General features: G+C 45.4%; 1 protein-coding gene across 4 annotated transcripts; it reads right to left on the minus strand.

Annotated features, from left to right (window-relative positions):
* Positions 1-1,296: 1,296 nt before the first annotated feature.
* On the minus strand, positions 1,297-20,564 carry EIF4E2 (eukaryotic translation initiation factor 4E family member 2). Of its 4 annotated transcripts, none has more exons than XM_061452323.1 (8): positions 20,395-20,564; positions 19,470-19,584; positions 18,041-18,175; positions 15,974-16,078; positions 12,898-13,050; positions 12,673-12,809; positions 4,437-4,515; positions 1,297-1,785 (listed from the first exon to the last, which is right to left on the minus strand). In XM_061452323.1, exons 1-7 carry the CDS (start codon positions 20,412-20,414, stop codon positions 4,470-4,472), a joined length of 711 nt encoding a protein of 236 aa, XP_061308307.1. In that variant the 5' UTR covers positions 20,415-20,564; the 3' UTR covers positions 1,297-1,785; positions 4,437-4,469. The 4 variants fall into 4 exon arrangements, with proteins under 4 accessions (XP_061308307.1, XP_061308309.1, XP_061308310.1 ...); XM_061452325.1 differs by lacking the exon at positions 20,395-20,564 and adding an exon at positions 20,042-20,210; XM_061452326.1 differs by lacking the exon at positions 18,041-18,175.
* Between the last annotated feature and the right edge of the window lie 244 nt (positions 20,565-20,808).

A 20,808-nucleotide genomic window follows, 5' to 3' on the forward strand; every position in this document is an offset into this window, starting at 1 on the left:
TGAGAGCTGGTGACAAGCAAGTGGCAAGAGCACGAACAGGACTGCGAGATCTTGAGAAACACAGACAGAAATGCCACCACAGTCCAGGGAACTGCCCTGCCCCCTACCTAGCCAGGTGCCAGCAGGTGCAAACTGCCTGTGGGGTTAGCAGCCATTGCTATCAGTGCTCTGAATGTTCCTAGAGGCAGCCCAGGGCTGATACCTGCAATGCAGAAAACAAATGCTTCAGAAGACTGAAGATCTAAACTTTTCTCTGTGAGCCCTGTTTGCTTTCAGTCTGGACTTCAACAGTAACATGAGGAATTTGCAGTCGCAGTCATGAGGCTGAAGGTCTCCTGGTCCCCAAGGCTGGTAATTGTACCAGACATGGGCCGCTAGTTCGACGGTCACAACCAAATTGGCCCAAGCAGCCTCTTCTCCTGGGGGACTGCACAGAGCACATAGGGCAGGAGATGTGCTCCATCTCCTGCCACAGCCTCTCCTCCTGGGCCCAGTGCAAAGGCTCAATTAAAAATAAAAGGCAATTGTGCAATTCCCCAAGGAAAAGCAGAAAAGACTGGAGCTGTTAATGAGTACAATTAGCATTGTAGTGAAGCAGAATCAGAGGATAATTAGCTCCTATTTCTGTGGCATTCGAATCGCACCCATGCTGGCTTTCTAAGCAACAACCCACCAGTCTAGTCTCACCCCAGAACACAGGAAACAGGGGCACTTGCAAGCCCTCTTCTGGTCACAGCCTTCATGGGGCTATAACTGCCAGCCTGAGCCATCACCCTCTTCTGCTACACCCACTGGTATTCCAGTTTCCCAAGGTGGCCAGAGACTTGGAAAGCTCAGTGCACCCCAGAAGCACATATGGCCCTGCATTCAGCTTTTCCTTGGATCCAGCACAAGGCTGCATTGCCGACTCTCCACCAAGGCAGTGAGAATCAAGGGAACTAAGTGACACCAAACAGCTCACTTGTCCTAGTTTAAAAGAAGCTTGTACCCCTCTCCCCAACAAATAGGGCTGCATGAAAGTCACTGGTGACCCGGGAATATGAAGAACTGGCAAACACAAAGCAAGAATCTCATCTTTTAAGCAAGATATTACATCTATAACTTGTCTGCCCATATAATTTCACAAATACAGCAAAGTTTGGCGACTACCAGCACAAGGGGTGCTTTGCTGCTTCATGTAGGGGGGCAGCTCGGGGGAAGATGCTATATGAAGCTGGCAGAAGCAGGCCTGGTGCCTTCCCACAGCCTAGAGAAATACCATTCTACTGACTTTTAGAGCCAAAAACAAAGAGAGACTGAAAGAAACAAAGAGACCCAATAATTTATTGGCAGAGCAGAAAGGGGGCATTTGAAAACCACAGGGCTGACTCTCAACTGGGAAGCTCCTCCCAGCTGCAGAGATTTGTAATACTGGTATCCCTTAGCAGAAGGCTCTGATGTTGTGGCAGAATCCCAGAGATCCTGCATGCCATGTAGAGAAAGAGCGGAAAGTGCTGCAAGATGCGGCCCCAAGGGCACACTGCTAATTGAAAGGTTGGCCTCCCGCCCCACTGCTAAAAAAAAAGTTTGTGTATGACAAAATCGGCCTCTATTGTCACCGCTGCTGGAGGGCTTCAGATGGATCCTTCCTCCAAGGAGGAGCGCGCGAGAGTGGCCCATGAGTCCCTTCAGAGGTCGGAGGGCACTGGTGGAGACCTCTCAGTGCTTTCAACACGGAGAGAGGAGCTGAGTGCCAACTCTTGTTCTCACAATGTGATTTTTGTGTTTCGAAAGCTGGAGTTATCCCTGGAAAACAGAGCGAAGAAAGAGGTTAAAAGTGTGCATTCCTTCAGGTCACAGCACCCCTCCCATTCCACCCACCACGGCTACCAAGGTTGCCATCCCAGCATGTGGCTCAGAATCAGTGCACTTTAAACCTAACTAAGCAGACCTGCTTTCTAACTAGAGACTTTTCACGTAAATCAACCTGCTGCTCCAGAACACTTAGAATACAGGGAGATCCTGGTACATCCCTGTTCATTGGGAAGGAAAAAAAACCAAACCACAAACCGAAAAAAGGTGCCATCTCCTGTGACCAAAGCAGATGACAGACTCTGGAAACCTCCCTGACAGATTCTGGTGTTTAAACAGCAAGATCTCTTGCTTCCCAAACATTTATCCTCAGGGATTCTGCTTGAAGCACAAATATGCCATCAGTCCAACTTCCTCCTGCCTCTGTCCCTCATGTTTAGGCTCCTTTTGTTATGCTGTCAACAAGTTTAGCTTTCTGGTCTCTACCTTATAAGAATATTTAATCTTAAAAGGACATTTCCCTCATATTTAAATAGAAGAGTTTCTTCAGCAGCTTTTACTCGCATGAGTACAATCATGTGAGTCACAAAGGCTACTGACAAGGAACGGATTGCTAGTCCACAACCTTCATTTGTATAGTCTTGCAGCACACGGCAGCAATTGAAGATGGGGCAGGTTACAGAAACCTGTGTTAATGCTTACTGCTAGTGTCTGAGCAGCAGCAACAGGCAAAGCATACTTACACATTAATGGAAAGGTGATGTGGGTTTTAAACTCAAATGGAAATAAACGAGATAATTATTTTGCAAGGATAGGTTTGGCATTGTTCCTGTAACAGGGACAGGCAATAAGTTACCCAAACCAAATATCTAGGGACACCGCAGCACATACCACACCAAATTGGCAGAGCTGTTTTGAAGAGTAAGGAGAGTGGTTTCAGGAGCGAGGTGCTCTGCAGGACTGCAAAATCCTGCTTAAACCTTTGAGTTAGCATGGGTTTAAGCTAACTCAAGCTTAAACTAAACTCAAGCTTAAAGCTACTGTGCTGCTAAGAGCTGCACAGTAGCTTTAACATCACAGCACAGTGCATGCTGGAACACCTCCAGCAGGCAGGCTGGAGGAACAGAAGGAAGTAAAAAAAACACTCTTTAGAGAGTTAAACAAGTTACTCTGCTATGAAATGATAGCAAAAACCATGCTGGAGGCCATCTGCATAAGACTGGGGTTTACCTTTGCACTTGCCAGCAAAATAGGCTGTGCTGCCATTTGGGAACATGATTCAGGATTCATTAACTGGATTCTGGTTAATTTGCAACGATGGTTTGGCTTTCTATACCTTACTGTACTTTCATTCATGCCACCTATCTCGGGAGGATGGCACACCTCAGTTAGCTCTTTCTTGGACAGGTTTCCATACTTCTTTCGCCTTTATTGGGGTGCCACAGGCCCTCTGCTCATCTCTACTCTCCCAGCTCAGCACAGGTAACCCAATGCAGTTGACAGCTAAGTCAACTCTCTCACTGTTTTCTGATACACTTGGCACATTTACTGCCTTCTGAAACTGGAATTTCATGAAGTGAGCTGGTTTCTTCTTCTGGAAGGTCACTTGAATGTCATCTAACAATAACACCACTACTAGATGCCTGCGTAACATTTTGTAACATTTATCCACACAAAAAATGTGTGAGGAAAGACAGATACTATTTTCACACAATTCCAAACTATGATAACATTGCTTGACCAAAGTTGTGGAGGAAGTTTTGGGATCCACAGTGGCCCCTCAGAGCTGAGCTATGTTGGGAGCAGCTACCTACCACCATGGGGTGGGAACTGGGCAATGTAATGCTTCCTTCCAGCAGGTTCTTCTGCTCTGGCAGTCAGCAGTGCAGCAATCCCACTTGGCTACAACCAAACACAACTTGCACTGCCAGGCCTCCTGCTAGCCATTTTTAAAGAGAGGGCCTGCAATCACGGAAGCGGGCACTGGAGGGGAAAACCAATGTGAGCTGCGAGGCTCTCAACAGCCCTGAGCTCACCTTGGCTATTTTCTCTGCCCGTGGTTGGGTGTCGCTACCAGAAGTAGCGGGTGGTTTCATCTCATTAGCCACAGCATTATTTCTTCTAAATACAGTAGCTACTGTGTGTCCTTCCTGAACAAGCTTTTATTGACAGACTAATTTATTCTGCTCCGACCCACTGTCAAGCGCAAAGGCACGTATACCAAGCTCCAGGCACCTCGCTCTGTGTCTATCACATGGATGTGCTTAGCATTCATTTACCACTCCATATCTGCTTACAGTTAACCCTAGGCAATAGACCCAAGCTGAAGACATACCTCTCAGCCTCCTGGGATCAGGTCTGGATACAGGTGCTTTGCACAGAGGAAGGGCACTTTGGCACAATAGCACACAGCACCAAAACAGCAGAAAATGCTGCATGAATGGAGACCGTAGTGAATGTTGGTATTTGGTCAAAAAAAATAAAATAAAAGAATAATAAATCATTTTTACCTTTGAGAAAGAGCCAATATCAGAATGGGCCCACCACGAGGCCCAAAGGCAAGAGAACATACCAGCCCATGGGTAGAGAGTTGGAAGCTGAGAGGTATGCCACAAAGTCACATAGGAAGAAAGATGAGGCCCTACCCTGGGTGTGACAGAGGGAGGGGGAGCGTTGGATCAGCGGCCACTGCTGTTCACCAGGCCATGAAACTCCTCCCAGGCCCTGGCAAGCCAGAGGGAAAAAAAACAAAACAAAACAAAAACAAAAAACCAGCACTTCAGATCAAAGGCTTCTTAATTTTTAACAAGAGCAGAAACATTCAATGGCGTTTGAAAGGCACTTGCCTTCAGAGAGCAAGGCAATATTCTCTGATAGCCCTGGTGGATAGAAGCATCCTTAAAACCCAGCCAAACATCTGACAGCGCAAGGCAGCTTTAACGTTCTGCACAGACATGAAGCGTTCCCACTGGCTGCTGGTGATGTAGCCACATTAATACCCAGAGACAGGTATGACCTTCCCAGTCACAAATGGAATATCCATTTCCTATTGCTAATAAAATAGCTGATGTTACGTCTTTCTGCAGGATTATCACATTCCTTGGCTGGTTAAACTCAGCCAATTATTGGCCTTGTGCTCCACCAGATACCTGCGTATTCAGTAATCCCCCCAAAAGGGGTTTCTTCTAATGCCACACATCTTAGTTATTACAAAATTCTTCGATCAGGCAGCAGAATCCAATTCTCATTACAGAGTCTCATTTCCTATTGTAAACCTGCACTGTTAATGATGACCCAGTAAAAACATTACAGCTATTTGAAATGAAAATGTTTTCAGATAAGTTAGAGGGACAGGCCTAACACTGCATTCCCCAGTGGAGAATGTTAGTGACGGGTGAAGCTAGCAGACTGAAAAATTGCTGTCTGTTTTACAGAGGCAGCATACTGAAAGCCCTCTCAGGGAAAAGATGCCAAGGTTAATGTGAGCGTGACTATTATCTTCTGGGATCAGAAACATCAAAGAACCTCATAGTTCTCCATGCCCAGCAAAAGAGTGCTGGTGCCTACAACACATCACAAGCCATTTACTGAACCCAGAGAGTCCCATGGAATTGGAGGGACCTTAAAGGGAGCCTAGGTCAGTCAAACCCAGATCACCCCTGCAGATTTTGTGCTGGTACCTAGCAGCTCCCTCACATCTTGTTCTTACACTGCCTCATCAGGCCACTGCAACACAACAGGAAAGTCCAGAAATGGAAATCTTATATTACTCGGCATCTGTGCCAAAACCAGATCTCCAGCCTGGCTCTCACTTGAGCCTCAGAGTCAAGCTCCCAATCAGCATTTGCAAAAACCTCTCACGTGTCATATGCTCTTTCCCAGCAGAGTCACAGCTCAAATAAACACAAAGTATACTGGCAGAGTGCCTGTCACTGCACTCCAGAAGTCTGTACACCAGGTACAGGCGGCCTTCTTGGGAAACCAACAAAGAGGTCACAAGCAAGAAGCTTGACACTCAGGTACAGAGCTTGGAATTTGTGATGCTGCCTTCCCAGACCACAGGACAGCAGATCCCTCTTTTAAAAGCACTGAAGGTGAAATCCTAAAATCACTGACTTCAGCATCACCAGTACAAGCCTGGTAAGGGGCAAAACACTCCAGTTCTTCTTCCCAGTTTAAAACTGATTTGACAAAACTTCCAAGAAGCAACTAAATCTCCACAGCCCCCAAGGCACAGGGTCCTGTGGACTACCAAGATGATCAGCTTGTCTAAAAGAAACCCTAGCTATAACTAGCTAGGTTTTCTCCTCAATCCCCCTCCATCCATGGTAGCTTAAAATCCTCCTCATCTTGACTAGGACGGACAAGGAACAGTCACAGGAGTCCCAAAGCTACATGGTATCTCTAGCTGATCCTCAGTCATGACCTCTTGAAACCAAAGGGAACAGGATGGAGAAAGACAGCAAAGGGTGCTGCAGATACAACAGCAAAGCACACAGGACATAATGCTGTGGTGCATTAGTACACCAGGACAGACCTGCAGCTCAGCTTGATGTACAGCAGTTAGCTGCTTGGAGATCAGAAACCCCACAAGCAAGGCAACAGCACAGAAGGCCCTACATGGGAACTCTTCCCAGCAAGTCTCCCCAAACACAGCACCCTTCAGGGCCACAAAATTTTCCAGAGAAAGGAAAACTACCCATTTCACCCAGTCAGCACATGGTACCAGACACTGTGGGTACAGCTGCCTCCCTCCAAAAGAAGGTTGGGGAGAGAGAAGCTCTCGATCTGAAGCCCTCTTAAGCTGCTGGATACAGTTTGGAAAGCTATGCAAATCTCCAGCCTTGTCAAAAAGGCTCTGCCTTCATGCCTCCCCTCCAACCTCCCACACCATATTACCACACTTCTATCACCCATAAGCACATCTTTTCTCTTTCCCCTCCAACAGTTCCCCCCAAACTTGTAACTTCTGTTCTCTGCAGAAAGGACACAAGGGCAGATTATTTGTCAATGCAATCAATAATTTATTACCCCTTTCAAACCAAGGAGTTCCCTGTTCCAACATCCAATAACATCATGCACACAGTCCTTCAGGTGCCAAGTCCTTCTCACAGACAGAGAAAAAGCTCTTCCAGCCAAGAATTTTTAAGCCAAGACCCTCATACATATTATAGTCCTAATTACTCCAACTATCTGCTGACTTGACTGAAAAAATCCACCAGGATGTGCCTGCCCTAATGTACCTAAACTATGCTAGCAGAGCAAACTGCTCTCCATTTCGAACCGAACAAGGCTGCCAGTTAAATTTGTCTGGCAGAATTTTATGACCTGTGATGTGCCAAAGGCACGGTGCCAGACAGTCTAAGAGGTTATTTTTATGTATAGACATTTTTAGTACCTTATTGCTATACTGTCTGCGCAGAGATCAGATAGTCAGTGAATTGATCCCCAACACTTAGGTTATTCCCAGATAACAGATGGGAAATGGAAACATTAGTAGGCTAAATAAAGCTAGTTAGAGCTGTCCTTCCACACTCACTCCTACCCCACAACTGCTCAAACTTCCCACCTTACCCACCCTTGCCCAGGGTCAGGATGCAGGCAGGGCTCCCTTTAATCCCATCAAGTAAACTGGGATTAAAAAAAAGAGGCAAAAAGGAGCCAGTATCAGAGACCCCCACAAAAAGAGGAAGAGCAACCACATCCACTTCAAGGGACTTTCCAAATCATCATTGTGCAAGCAGCACTCGCTGTTTTTTCCAACCACGCTCAATCTTTAAATCCTAGCAGTTCCCCTTCAGTGCTTCCCTGTGCAGTCCTGCCTCCTTACTATTGCCTTACCCAGCTACAAAAGAAGACAGAGAGCTCACTGTGCATGCTATCCTCACAACAGTCACCAACGTCTGTCCCTTCTGCTTGCCTGCATGCCATTTCTCATGATGCTGAACACTCACTACACTTTGCAGGTATGGTGTCCAGAGGAGCACAGCCTCTTCCTGGGTGCTCCTCATGTTATACCAGAGTGTTTGGGATTCATTCAGAGACACTTTGTGACAGGCCTGAAAACTAATAGCTTGAAAAAAATCTAGGATATTCTTCTATCCTGAAATAATTCTTTCACATATCTGGCAGTATCTGGGGAAAAGACAAATAAGGAAGCCATCATGACTTTGAAATGAACACATCTGAACTGAAAAGAAATATGAAAGAAATACGTTACAGTCATTTCCTTTGGTAAGGGATGGGCTACCAAGATAAGCAAATGTTTTACAAAGTCATGGACACTTCTGAATAAAGCATACATCTATGGTGACAGAAAACAATCAATGAATCCATGATTTCAAAGCCCAGGTCTACGGAAGTGCTCTTAGACTTGCAGGACCTGGCAATATTACTGGAACTGGAGAATGGAGTGATAAATGAATTAAGCCAGTGTTGCAGAGACTTGGGAGAGGAGGACAGCTATCAGATCTGGAACCTCACCACTCTTCTTTAGCTCTTAGACTTGAAGACTGAAGGTGAAACGATGCAGCTCTCTAAAGATGGCAGCACCCAAGGCAATCTGCCTTCCACTGACAGGCATCAGTGTGTAGGGGCCTTGTTTCCAAACTGCCTAATTTTGGATCAGGTTAACCTTGCCCATGCCATCTGAGATACAGTTAAAACCAAAGATGACAGCTAGGACAGCAGCACTTAGTTCTCCTCAGGTTTTGGAAATTAGTAAGCAAATGGGAAGCAGGGCTATAAAACCAGAACAATTACAGAATTAGCTGAACTCTGATGTAAAGGAACAGAGACTTCTCACAAGCACCCCACCACCAGCTCACTGTCTCACAAATACTTATAATCTTCCCCACCACCCATCACTTCCATGGGGATTTCTCTTCCTCAGTCCCCACTTTTTTGACATTTCTCACTTTTTTGTTGTGAGAACCTTGCCCCGCAGACTTCTTATAGCATATGCCCTTATTCCCTCCATTGGATATCTGCTTGCTTCATAGCTAAAATACAGTCTGAGGCCATTTCCTCCAACTGTCTGCTGTGAAATGAACCCAGTGCCAGCCCTATTAAGATCAACTGCTCTTCCCATTTATTTGAGCCTTCCCATTAGTTATCAGTGGTGACTTTAAAAGGAAAGGATAGTTTTATACCCTGCTCAGCTCTCACTGCAGCAAGCTCTTACAAATAACTGAAGCTTTGTTTTCAGAAAAACCAGCCTTGCTTTAGAGCTGACAGGACAATCCATTAAGCCACACAGCATCCAAAATATTTCCGGACCAGCCCGCGCAGTGGCAGCCTGCTGTATGGCCACAAGTCTGCTCTCTCCTGGCTTCTGAAACAATGTTGAATTTGCCTGGGATTCCTGCATGGTGCTGCAGGCGAGAGCTCTGAACACAGGGCAAAGGTGTATTGCATGCAAGACAGGCAAGTACTTCATGCTGCAACACTCAAAAAAAAAAAAAAAAATTCAAACTTTACAGTGATTGCTTCCCCCCCACCCCTCTCCTAACTGCACATTCACTTGCTAAAGATACCTGAATATTTTCAGTCGCTTCACTGAAACATGACCAGGCTGTGACTACCAATATTCTGCTAAAAGCACAGTGCACCTCCCAAGGCAGCAAAAGCAAGAAGTCTTTTTGTTTTGAGGGTTTTTTTCCTTATTTCCAAACCACAGGGAGTGCCACTGGCCATAACCTACTGTCACTGCTGGACCACGTCACATCCAAGGTTAACAATGCTGACAAACAGAACCTATTAAGTGGTCCACCACATCCAAGTGCACCTCTCTCAGTTCGCCTCCAAGGGAACAAAGAGAAGCAATTTCTCTCCAACTACTGAAACAAGGTAGCCCACAAAACGTCACATATGTTCTTTTCAGGTGCTCAGCGCCATGAAGTCTAAAGTACTATAAATCCCCTGGAACTAAAGACAGTCCAAGAGATTGTTCTAGCTCTTCTAGCAAGATTGGAAATTAATACACACTAGGCTGACCCTTCCACTCACTGGGATTTAGCAGCTTGTCGGTATCACAAGCAAGAAAAAGGACAAACACTGGAAAATTGCAATGAAAGATCTGCTTATCTAGCTAAATGCACAAGCCCCACCACTGAGAGCAGAAAGGACAGAATGCAGAATAGCTCCCTGGAATAGCTGTGAAGCAACAGATACTTTTCAAATGCAGCTTGGCAGCACCACCGCTTTCTGAAACAAAGGGGCTGCAGCCTCACTGGCAACACATGAAAAATGGTGTCTAAAAATGATTTAATATGAAATGCATCATCACAAAAGGAATATATAAAACCTGAAACACAGGGCTCAGGTTCCACAGTGATGGGCATGCTAGCAATTTCAACAGAAGTGTTCATTTACAGTGTGTCAAAAGCTAATCCAGGTCAATTCACTACCTAGAAGTCAAGGTTTTGAGAAACGCCTGTTCTTTTCTTGCTAAGCATTCTCCCTTCCCTGAAGCACAATCAATGCCAATCAAACCCTGCACATGAGCAGAGCTCTAGTGGAGAGATGCAGCCCATACAAATGAAAAATGCCATGAGCCCCCCTAGAAAGGCAGCTCTGACAAAGCCTACAGCCCAGTTCTTCCATTAGAGCCTTTCATAAAACACAGTCAGAGTGTGAACATGGAGTGCTGGCTGGAAAGCCCTCCCAAGTCATAAATCACATGGTACATGCACAGCATAAGTGGAGTTTATTCATGATGGACAGTATTTCAACAGGGCTTGATAGATGGGTGAGGAAAAGGAGCCAGACTTTACAGAAGACAGAACTAGTTACACAAGAGATCCTTCATTAGCGAGAGAACCTTAACGATATGAAGCATAGCCAAGCAGAGTTAGACTGATAGCTGGGGCTGTCCTGCTCTTCTCTGTCAACAAAGCAGGCACTGTCACCTCTCTGCAGCTGCTGCCACTTGCTGCCTGCTGGCACGACGCAAGAAAGGCACAAGCAGTCAGTCCAAGCAGCAACTCCACTGACAAGCAGTTCTGGTCTGAATTTACACCAGTGCCATTAGAAAGAGATGGAGGACTGCACTGCAATCAGACTGCTGCAGCTCAAGCAAGGCAATGGGAAACAAAAAAAAAAAAAACAACTCTTGTGATCCCTTACATGGCAGAAGGTTAATTGCTTAGATCTACTTCATTTGGGCACCACCAAAGCAACTTCTGACTATGCCTCCTACCCACAGAAAATAAGCAGGAGACAAGTCAGTCAGCCTCTACTTAAGAATTGCTCCCAGCTGTAGTCTGAGCTACTAAACTTGATTCCTCAAACACCTGTTATTCTTGGACAAGCTCGTTTTGCACCATACTTCAGCAGCACAAAATGAAACTTTTGACCGTGATATCGGATGCATCATCACTCAAGGACTGACAGCTGTCGGAGCAAGAACAGTTACAAACATCGCTGTAATAGCATTCTCTGTGCTAGGAGATGCTGGTGGCTATAGCTTATAAGGGAAAGGGCACATCATTTTCCCTCTAAACTTGTTATACAAACCACCACCACAGCTTAGGGCAGTTGGCTCAGTGCACAGCTTTTACTACAGAGACTGAGAGAAGTCAGACACCTCCCTCCTCCCACCACAAAGCCACATCACCACAGTCCGTAGTCAGCTACTGCTGAACAGGAGTAAAATATCCTGTTGTGTGTCCACACGAGCACTTTGCTAACTCGTAACACGGACAGATAGTCGATAGTGCCCTCTCCTGGCAAACAGCGCACGAAAAACGTTACCGGCAAAAATCGTAAAAAGAATCACCTCATTCTCCACACACACAGGAAGGAGGGAGGGCCACATGAAACACTAGCTGCCTACAGGCGGTTAAACAAGACCTCTGCACCTTGTGACCCACACTCAAAACTGGTTACAACTGGAAGTTAGCTGTCTGCTAAAATCAGGACTGATCTCAAAACTGTTTGACAGCACACTGATGACAGAATCATTATGTGGAGAGGACAAACTAGCACAATGGAAGTCATGAAAGGTACTTGCACCGTGATTGAGCTAGATTGGCAAGCTCACTGCTCTATCAATGTCTTTTAAATTTTTTTCACCTCTTTTTCTAGGTACACCTTTTCAAGTGTTAATTTAACCCAATATACTTTAATACGAATTTACTAATCAGTGTATTGGTTTATAATACATCTAAGAAAAACAAAAGGAAAAAATACATTATTCACCTCTAACTAATACCTATATAAGTGATCTTTTGTCACTCTGTGGAATATAAAAGTCACCCTGAATGGCCTGGTATGGTAAGCTATAATAGGTTTATTTAAAAATACAGCTGTCCTCTCTGTGCACCGTGATCTTCTAGTCTTGTTAAAGAGCCTCTGTCACCAGGGCCTGGAAGACTTAATATATGACATTTATTATGATTAGAAATCATTTGTACAGCACTGTAAATTCACATAGCACTTTCCCAAGACCATTTATTGTAAGTCTAATGGCACTATAAATCCCAGTTAGCTTCCGCACTTTATTCCCTAGAATCTCTATTTATTCAAATTATCTTGTTCCCCCCCACTGCAATCTTGTCTCTGAATACATTGAGTCACAGTCCCACACTGGGCTGCCCATCTCCCAGTGACAGGCTGGGTGGATTGCTAAAAGTGCCCTGGACTATATACTTCAAAATAACATTTTACTGTTAGAATCAAACATCCCTAACAGCAGCACGATAGTGACACAGATATTTGGCTTTTAGAGAGCAGTAGCAATAAATGCTGCTGTACGTATTAGTGTTCGCAGTGAACAGCCTTAACGCACACGAGCACTTCTTTCAATTCCTGTGATCTGCATTAAATTGCTCAAGCACGCATGCAACCAGCGGCAGGCCCTCCCCCCACCACCACACGTACTTGATGCTATCGGTGTGTGTTTTATATTCCATGATGGTGTTGGGAGGTAGGTTGAGCACTCTTCGTAACGTGTCGCGTATCCGGGCTGTCGTGGCTTGGTCGCTGGCTGTCTTGTTCCATATTGAGATAATATCCTCCTACAGAATAGGATGTGAGGGGTAAGCAGAGGGTATTTTTTGTAGCCCTGCCAAATGGAAGTACATGCCACTTCTCAGAAGTGCTTACCTGGAATCGGACAGAGACGACTGCCCCACAGATTTCTTCCCCCACCATAAACTGTTCTCCCAGCATTGCCAGAATGAGATTCTCCCAGCATCGTGATGCTAAGCCCTTTCGCAAGCGGATAATCCATTTACCACCATTTTTGTTGGCATCATCCTAGGAAGAGTGGCAAAAAAAAATTGATTTGTTTTCTTCTAGCTATTTTTCTGCTTCCCAGAAGACAGCAGAGCCACAAACAGGAGCAGATATTGATTGGGTGGGGCAAGGGACAGAGTGGAGGTATTTTCAAGCAAAAGCATTTCACTTCTCCCCCATAAAAACAAAGACAGAGGTATACTATTTACTTTGAATATGAAGTACTTGGAACAATAACTCTGCATTCCAGATGAAGCTCCATGCACTGAAGACCTGAGCTCTAGTGTTTTGATCCCACTAGCAAACACTAACAGCAGCCTACCAATCTGCATACAGAATCAGAGGCAAGTACCCTAAAACTATTCCTAAATACAAGACTGACTCTCCCACTGACAAGTTCCCTGTATATGTAGTTCTGCTTGTAAACAAGGAAAAAACCCTCATCACAGAGCATGGAAGAAAGGGAGTTTGTGAAGTGATAGTTAAAAGCAAGCAAAAAGTTGATAAACCCTCTCCCTCCACATTTGCAGAGCAGGCTCGTAAGTTGTACTAACCCAGAAAGGACCAGGCCACCCTCTAGGAATCACTGATAACATCAACACATCATACAGCTGAACGTTTGTTGCAGACTGTGGTGACCCAGGGAAATAACCGCAATGAGGAGAGTATGCTAAGCATCCAGACCATCGCCTCAATATTGTGATTCCATATGTTGCACCTGAAAAATTGCTGAAAACTGCTACAGACTCCCCTGCTTCACAGAATGCACACCTATGTCAAACAGCAGCTCCTCCTCTGTGCAGAATGCTGTGACTTTCTCTTGTACAACACTGTAGCTGGACAATCTTACAAGGCAAGAGGGGATCAAATTCCAACCAAAGCCAAAGACAGAGAGCTAGAAACAAGTCAAAGAGGTGGCAGTTAGGAAGGGAAAGGGAAGACAGGTCTAGGACAGAAACAGAGAAGAACAAAGGATAACTTGGAGACTGCAGAACACAGGACATCTCTGGTCAAATCACCAGCCAGCCCCTCTGCCAAGCTGAGACATACCTTGAAGATGCTAGGTAAGGCAGCTCAACCATTCTTAAAGAAACAAACTTTTACTTCAGCCTTACAGCTTTTCTAGGGCTGAGATAAAACTAAACATTTCTGTGCTCTCAGAGGCAGCAAGTGCTAACAAAGCAATCCTGGGCAAACACGGAAGTGCCAGCCTAACAGCAGCATTCACCAGACCCCTATTTTTCAGGTATGTGCTAAAGCCTGTATTGAAAGTGGAAGGCATCAGCTTGGGATAAGCCTCAAAGCATGTCAGCAGCCACATGTATAGTGAAAAATCCAAATCAAGACAAGTTCTAGGAATGTGATATATTCCCATGAGATGCAAACTATTTTCTGACTCAGTGCCCTTGTTTTCCAAGTTGTGAACATCACACTCCAAAAATTAAGCTGTCTAGCCTACAGCCTTTAAGCAGGGAGTTGGGTTTAACTCCTCAAACTTTCCACAGTGACTAAGGGGAGTCAGAATAGAAATGGTATTGCTCAAAATGTTTCAAAGGTGGTTTAAGCAGGTTCAAGGCTAGAAAGAGAACAGGGATCAGAGGCAGATGCTGTACGGTGTGTTTTATGGTTATTGTTAGTTTTCGTTCAGGTTAAACAAGCTTTGGTTCAGTCAAGCATTTGATTTCCCTTTACCAGAATAATAATAATCTGCAGCCCAGTAAATCACGGGGGAACATTATGCCTAGTGCTTCTGACTTCACCCAGAAACAGCACAGATGGATCCAGAAAAAAGACCAGAGCTACATACAAGCATGTACATACCTATAAGAATGACAGTAAGTAAGGATTAGTCTGGAAGAGAAAGTAATATAAACAAAGCCCTATGAAGCAAGCAGCAAAGAGAAGGCCAGCAGCAAGATCCCAGAGCCTTTTCTATAAATACAAAAAGGGAGTGGGGCCAGAAGCAAAACCAAAGAATCTCTCCACCTCCGTCTTAAAATGTCTACAGAGAAATGCTTTACAGAAATTCTGGAATCATTAACTTGTGGACTCTCTGGCTGACACACTACCAGAGCAGCTCATGAGGAGTCCAAAGAGGGTTAAACGTTTTATATAAATTGTATTTGCAGTAACTGGCTATAAAACACCTTGCTTAGAATAACTGCCAACTAGGGTCACATATAAATTTCTCAGGACCAAGCAGCATAATTAGGTACTTCAGAGCAATACATAAAATCCTCATATTGTAGATGGTACTGGTCATTGCTGGAAGCAAGCCAGGAGCTGGAAAAATGATTTGTCTGGCAAAGACTTTTTCTTTTTTTCTTTTTTTTTTTTTTTTAAACAGGTTTGGATAGGAATGAACAGAAGCAAACTAGGTGCCCTGGAAAAAAACAAAAGGCAAATTAAGGGCTAAATCATTTTTCTGTCTGCAGTTCTATGCACAGATGTACGCTTTTAACCACATCTACCTTTTCCTTCCTTGCCTGAAAAAAAGGAGAATCAGTTTCTTATAAACTTTGCTGAATTCTGCTTACAGAGGTCCAGCCCTTCTAGAGGAAAGCCCCACACTGTTGTCATCAGTCAAAGGTATAATAAAGGGCTGCCAGGAAGCACAGAGCTTAGCTGGGGTCCCCTCTTTTTTTGGCTCCAGGTAACAGGGCCCAGACAGCCTCTGGACCTACAGGCAAAGGCAGTTCTGCAATCTGTGAGGGAGTGCAGCTAGGAACTCTCTGCACCTTCCCCCTCTGCCAGCAGAGCAGTCACAGGACTGCTAATTCCATGGGAGAGTACTGTTGACAAGTTTACAGGAAACCCAGAAGAAAGGACTGCACTCAAGAGAAGCCTGGAGGGCCACTTAATTACAAGAGTCCCTTCACTATAGAAGACTCCTTCCAGAATGCTCTGGGAAAATATCAAGGCAGAAATGAGAGTTCCAACTCACCTCCCACATAGGTTTGATCCCTTCTTTGAAAAGATGGAAGTCACTATGGCCTGTCAGGTCCCCAGGACGTACCATGTGACTGTAAAACCTCCAGAACTGCTCCACCTGCAATGACATGAACCATACATGAGGCTGCTCAAACTATTCACAGTCAAGATTCCTACAGAAACAGGATTCCATTTCTTCACCAGCTGGCCAGAGCCACCTTCCACTTTTCTACCTTCTTGTCACAAGGGTGCTGATTGGGATACCCAGAAAGCAGTAGTAGGATCAGAGGTTGAGTGCATGTTTCTGACTGGCTCTGCTACCAGATGACCACTTGAAATATTCAACATGTGTCTCCAAAGTCACTTGATGTTTGTTTGAAAAAAACTGTGCCAAGATAACTGCTGCGCTGGAGAACAGTTGCAAACAGATCTTATAAGTCCTTCTGCTCAAACTTCCAAGCACATCACCTACCTTTCTACACTACACACATTAGCCCTGCATTAACCACTGCTCTCTGCAACTGTGGAGACTTCAGGAGCATTCAAATGAGACACTTTTTGTATTTAATTTTACTCTATCCAGGTCTTAAGACAAAAGACACATTCTGGTGCTGGTTTAAGATCTTAAGAAACCATTTAGAACTTTGGTCGAAACATTCCTTTTGCAATCTGCCATGGTTGGATCACTTCACTTTAACCCATTTCCATTCCGACACTCCTGTGCCTACTACAATTTGGCTGGAAGGCAAGGGAATTACCTTTCTAATTCTCAAAAATAACATATTTACCCTTTAAGATTCTCTGGATAAGAAAGGATTTTAGAGAGGCTGGATCTTTAAAACAAAAGGCGGCACTGGAAGACATTATACTAATTTCTGTATTTTAAGAGGATTCCACTCTGCAAGTCAATAGCTATTAAGCAGACCAGCGGTGAAGCTGGAGGGGCCAGACACCATCCCAAGTACCTCATCAGAGACCTTAATGACCTGGTCAGCACGTGGAATTCTGCTCCAGTCTCTGACCTCTGCCACCCAGGCAGGAATTTGCTTTTGTAACCAATAACATTATGAACCAAGACTGAGGTGGGGTCAGAAACATTTGTCAGGCACATCCAAACACACCACAGAAATTATCTTCTTACATCGAGTGAATATGCCCTCTAGTGGTTAGCACTTAAAATCTTTCAGAGCTTTCTACTGAAAAGTAAAGAATAAATCTGAACTCAGATTTAGGCTCAGACAATTATTTCAAAAGCTTGCTCTTCCTCTTCCTTAAAGAGAATTTGGAACCAAACACATTATCAGATCTGAATCTCTCTCCATCCTAACTGAAATCTAGCAGTTCCAACTTTCAACAGCACCCACAAATTCTTTGCAGCAAGACGCAGACAACAGAACGTTAATTTTCTTCCTCTGAGGAACTAAAAAAAAAAAAAATCAATGTTAAGTCTACACTGATTTAACAGACTGAAAATTTACACTCAGTTTATTTCAGGAATAAACAATGACAAAGAATCAAAGGGGAAAAGGAAAGCTGCTTGCCTTTTAATAAACTTCATTGTAACACCAAACTGCATCTCAGTCATGACTTCTAGACAGAAAACAGGTCACCAGCTGCCTGTATACACACTTCACCAGATGCTTTTTCCAAACACACTGGTGGAAGTATGGGCAGGGGAGAAGTGTGTGTGGGGAACTGTACTGTCTTTGCTTCCTACCTATACTGCATCCAGAAAAGCTGTTCCTTCCTTCTCTTGCTTATCTGTCAAGTTCCGCTCCAGCCAGTGGTTTTAAACTACATGGGAGTTCTTTTAACTTTCTATTATTATTTCAGCTACCACCAATACTGCAGGCACAGATGGCTAGCACAGGGCAGAGGAGAACTGCTTAAGACATGTCATCTGCTGAATGTAATTCAAGACCTCATACTAAGTCATGGCATATCATTCACTCTCCTCTTGTTGCTCCTGACAAAACAGAGAACACAGCCTGCATGCACGTACTCCTAGCACACAGGGAGCAAGTCAGCCACAATGACCACGTCATGCCCAAGTGCACAGGGACAACAGGGATATACTCACGGAGGCAAAGGTGCCAATCTGTTTGATGTTCTGTTCATAACTCTGTGAGCTGGTGGGTCTCCCAGGTGTTCGTCTGGAGTACCAGAAGGTATAATTATACTGCAAGGGGTGCTCAGCTGGCCCTGGGACAACAGCCTGCAGAACACAAAAGCTTGCTTTACCCTTATGACCCACTCTAAAAGCAGAATAGGAAAAATTACATTTGTAGCATCAGAAGCCCACATGTTCCTGCCTTCACAGGCTATAAAACAAGCAACTAACCCTCCTTTTTTCAGAATCTCTGATAATTGTCTGAAATGGATGATTAGGCTAACAGCAGCTGACTATTCGAAAGAATATTAGAAATCTGCAGCACAGAGAAGGCTAAGGAAATAATAACAGAAAAAGGCCGTAAAAAAACCAACTCCCATAACTATTAGAGGCAGTATTACTAAATTTTCCTTTAGTCCTTAACTGTGCCTGTCTCAAAGGGAAAAAGACAAACTAAAAGGGCAATGCAAGAGTTTTATTTCAAATTAAGAAAACAAAAAATAAAATCCCCAAACACTCTCTTTCTCTGGGAGGAACAGAACCCATATATACCAAACCATGATTCAAAAGCAATTATAACTCTTCGGTGACACCAACTCCCTCAAGCAACCAACACCCTAACACTCTGGGAGGATCAGTCTCAGAACTCGTTATGTCAGCTTTGGCGGAACCCATCACCAACAGTGGGTAGTGATCATTTTTCAATTTCCAAAACACCCATTTCTGATTAAAAACACTCCCAATGAGCACAAAAGACTTTAATGGGAACTCACTGACCAGGAGTCAAAACTGACATTAAAATAAAAATGAACCAAAAAGCCCTTTTCTTCTATCACTTGATGTTGTATCAAGAGTTACTAGGGCTTTAGTCTCTACTCTCCTCTTGTCTGTGGAAAGTTTGTAAGGACTGCATTACTCCAGACAGAATAGTTTTCCTAAGAACAAGATTAAAATAATAAATGAAACAGGATGGATATATGCTGCTTAACTAGGCTACACTGCACATACAGAGACTCACCCCAAGAGTTATTACAACAGTGGCACAAACACAACCTGGTAAAACAACTGCAAGCCACTACTCCCCTGTCAACCAGCCCTTCCCCTACAACCTCTTCCAAAAATTAATATTTTCTTTTTTAAATAAAGCTTTATTTCTCATTTTTATTCAAAAGCCAGGCAGAGTACTAGCTGAGTTTGTGAAGGGAGCATTCACCCACCTCCAAAACCTACAGCAAATTATCCAAATGCTAACGTAGCCCCTGTCTTCATATAACAGTAACAGAGCATAAAGCTACCACAGCCCACCAAGACGTATTTTCCTTATCCCTAGACTGAGGACTGACTCTGTAGCACACCAACATCATGCCTTAGCAATGGAATGCAGATGCCAGCACTGTACCTTCCTCTTGGTGGTACTCTGTGGTTTCTCTCGGTCGTTCTTTTCCTTCTCACTGTCTTTCTGTGTGTTGTTCTCCTCATTCTGGTCATGGTCTCCACTATCATCATCTTTCAAACTGATAAAGAAACAGAACAAAGAGAGTGGGTCTTATGTTGCACAGCTGAGGAGGTTTAGACCAAGCCCCAGCAGTCTCTGCTTCTTAGCTCCTCTGCAGTATAAGGGCTACCAGAGTTTGGAAATCTACATTTGACAACCCACACAGTAAAATCTACTACTACTTTGCATACCCAGAGTCCATCACAGGCATCTCAGACACATACTTTAAAGCACAAGCAGGCAACAACATGCTTTTTCAGAACAAACTCGAGCAGTCCGAACTAGGCATTTATCCGCCGCAGACACCCCCAGCAACCTGTCTGGATCCCTAGCTACTCAGGAAGTAAGCACGGAAGACCCGTCACTGTAACTTTGCTGACTCGCTCCTGCTCACCTCCCCACGCCTCTAAGCACACAGAGACAGCCCCTCAAGCAAGCAAGCAAGACACCTGAACCCTACGGGTCCCTGTGCCCACCCCATTCCTTGCGAAGGGCCGGAAAAGAAGAGGGAAAAACGGGGCCAAAAGGCGGCCCGCCGCACGGCCGTGCGCGCTGAGGGACGCTCCGCCGCGAGCAGAGGCTGGCGCCGCCGGACGCCTGCCCCCACCCCTCGGAGCCAGGCAGCGCCTCCTGAGCAGGGCCTGGCCGGGCTCGGGGGGCAGGAACGGAGCTGCGCGCGCGGCCCCGTGACTCATCGCATCCGGCTCAGCCCGCGCCGAGCCGGCGGGGAGGGGAGGGGAGGGGAGCGGCCGGTAGGACGCTGGGCCTCGCCGCCCTCCGCAGCGGTGACGGGGGTACTGGGGACGGTCACACCACACCGCCAACTCACGCGTCGAATTTGTTGTTCATCGTCGCTCGCTGCCGCCACCTCCGTCCACCTCAGCGACTTCCGCCCCGCCGAGTCCAATCTCCAAAGCCTTCCGCCGCTTCCGTCAGCTGTGCCCCGCGCTTCCCCACGGCGCCGTAAGTATGGCGGACGACGGAAGGGGAACAAGAACGCTCCCGGTTGCCATTTGAGTGCGGACTCTGCCGGGATCCCCCCTGCGGGAAAGCCGCCATCTTGAGTGTGGTGGGCGGACAGAGCCACCATGTTGGGTGTGGCGTGAAGCGGGAAACCGGCGTGAGGTGAGGCGAGGTGCGGCGTCGAGCGGCCGCCTCACACGGCATGGGAGCAGCCAGGGGGTCCACGCACTGTGCCATTTTATTCACGGAGTTCATTTGTCTCTGGTAGGTACAGAGTCAG

This window comes from Pezoporus flaviventris, unplaced genomic scaffold (assembly GCF_033815535.1).
Source record: "Pezoporus flaviventris isolate CSIRO_AGI_PZ_B2104156 unplaced genomic scaffold, CSIRO_AGI_Pfla_v1 ptg000013l, whole genome shotgun sequence".
Taxonomy (NCBI): domain Eukaryota; kingdom Metazoa; phylum Chordata; class Aves; order Psittaciformes; family Psittacidae; genus Pezoporus; species Pezoporus flaviventris.

Coding starts and splice junctions, on each gene's coding strand:
- EIF4E2 (XM_061452323.1), bottom strand. CDS start 20,414: ATGAACAACAAATTCGACGC. Junction 16,079..18,040: donor AGATTGGCACCTTTGCCTCC/GTGAGTATATCC, acceptor ATGTCATTGCAG/GTGGAGCAGTTCTGGAGGTT. Junction 12,810..12,897: donor TCGTCTCTGTCCGATTCCAG/GTAAGCACTTCT, acceptor CCTATTCTGTAG/GAGGATATTATCTCAATATG.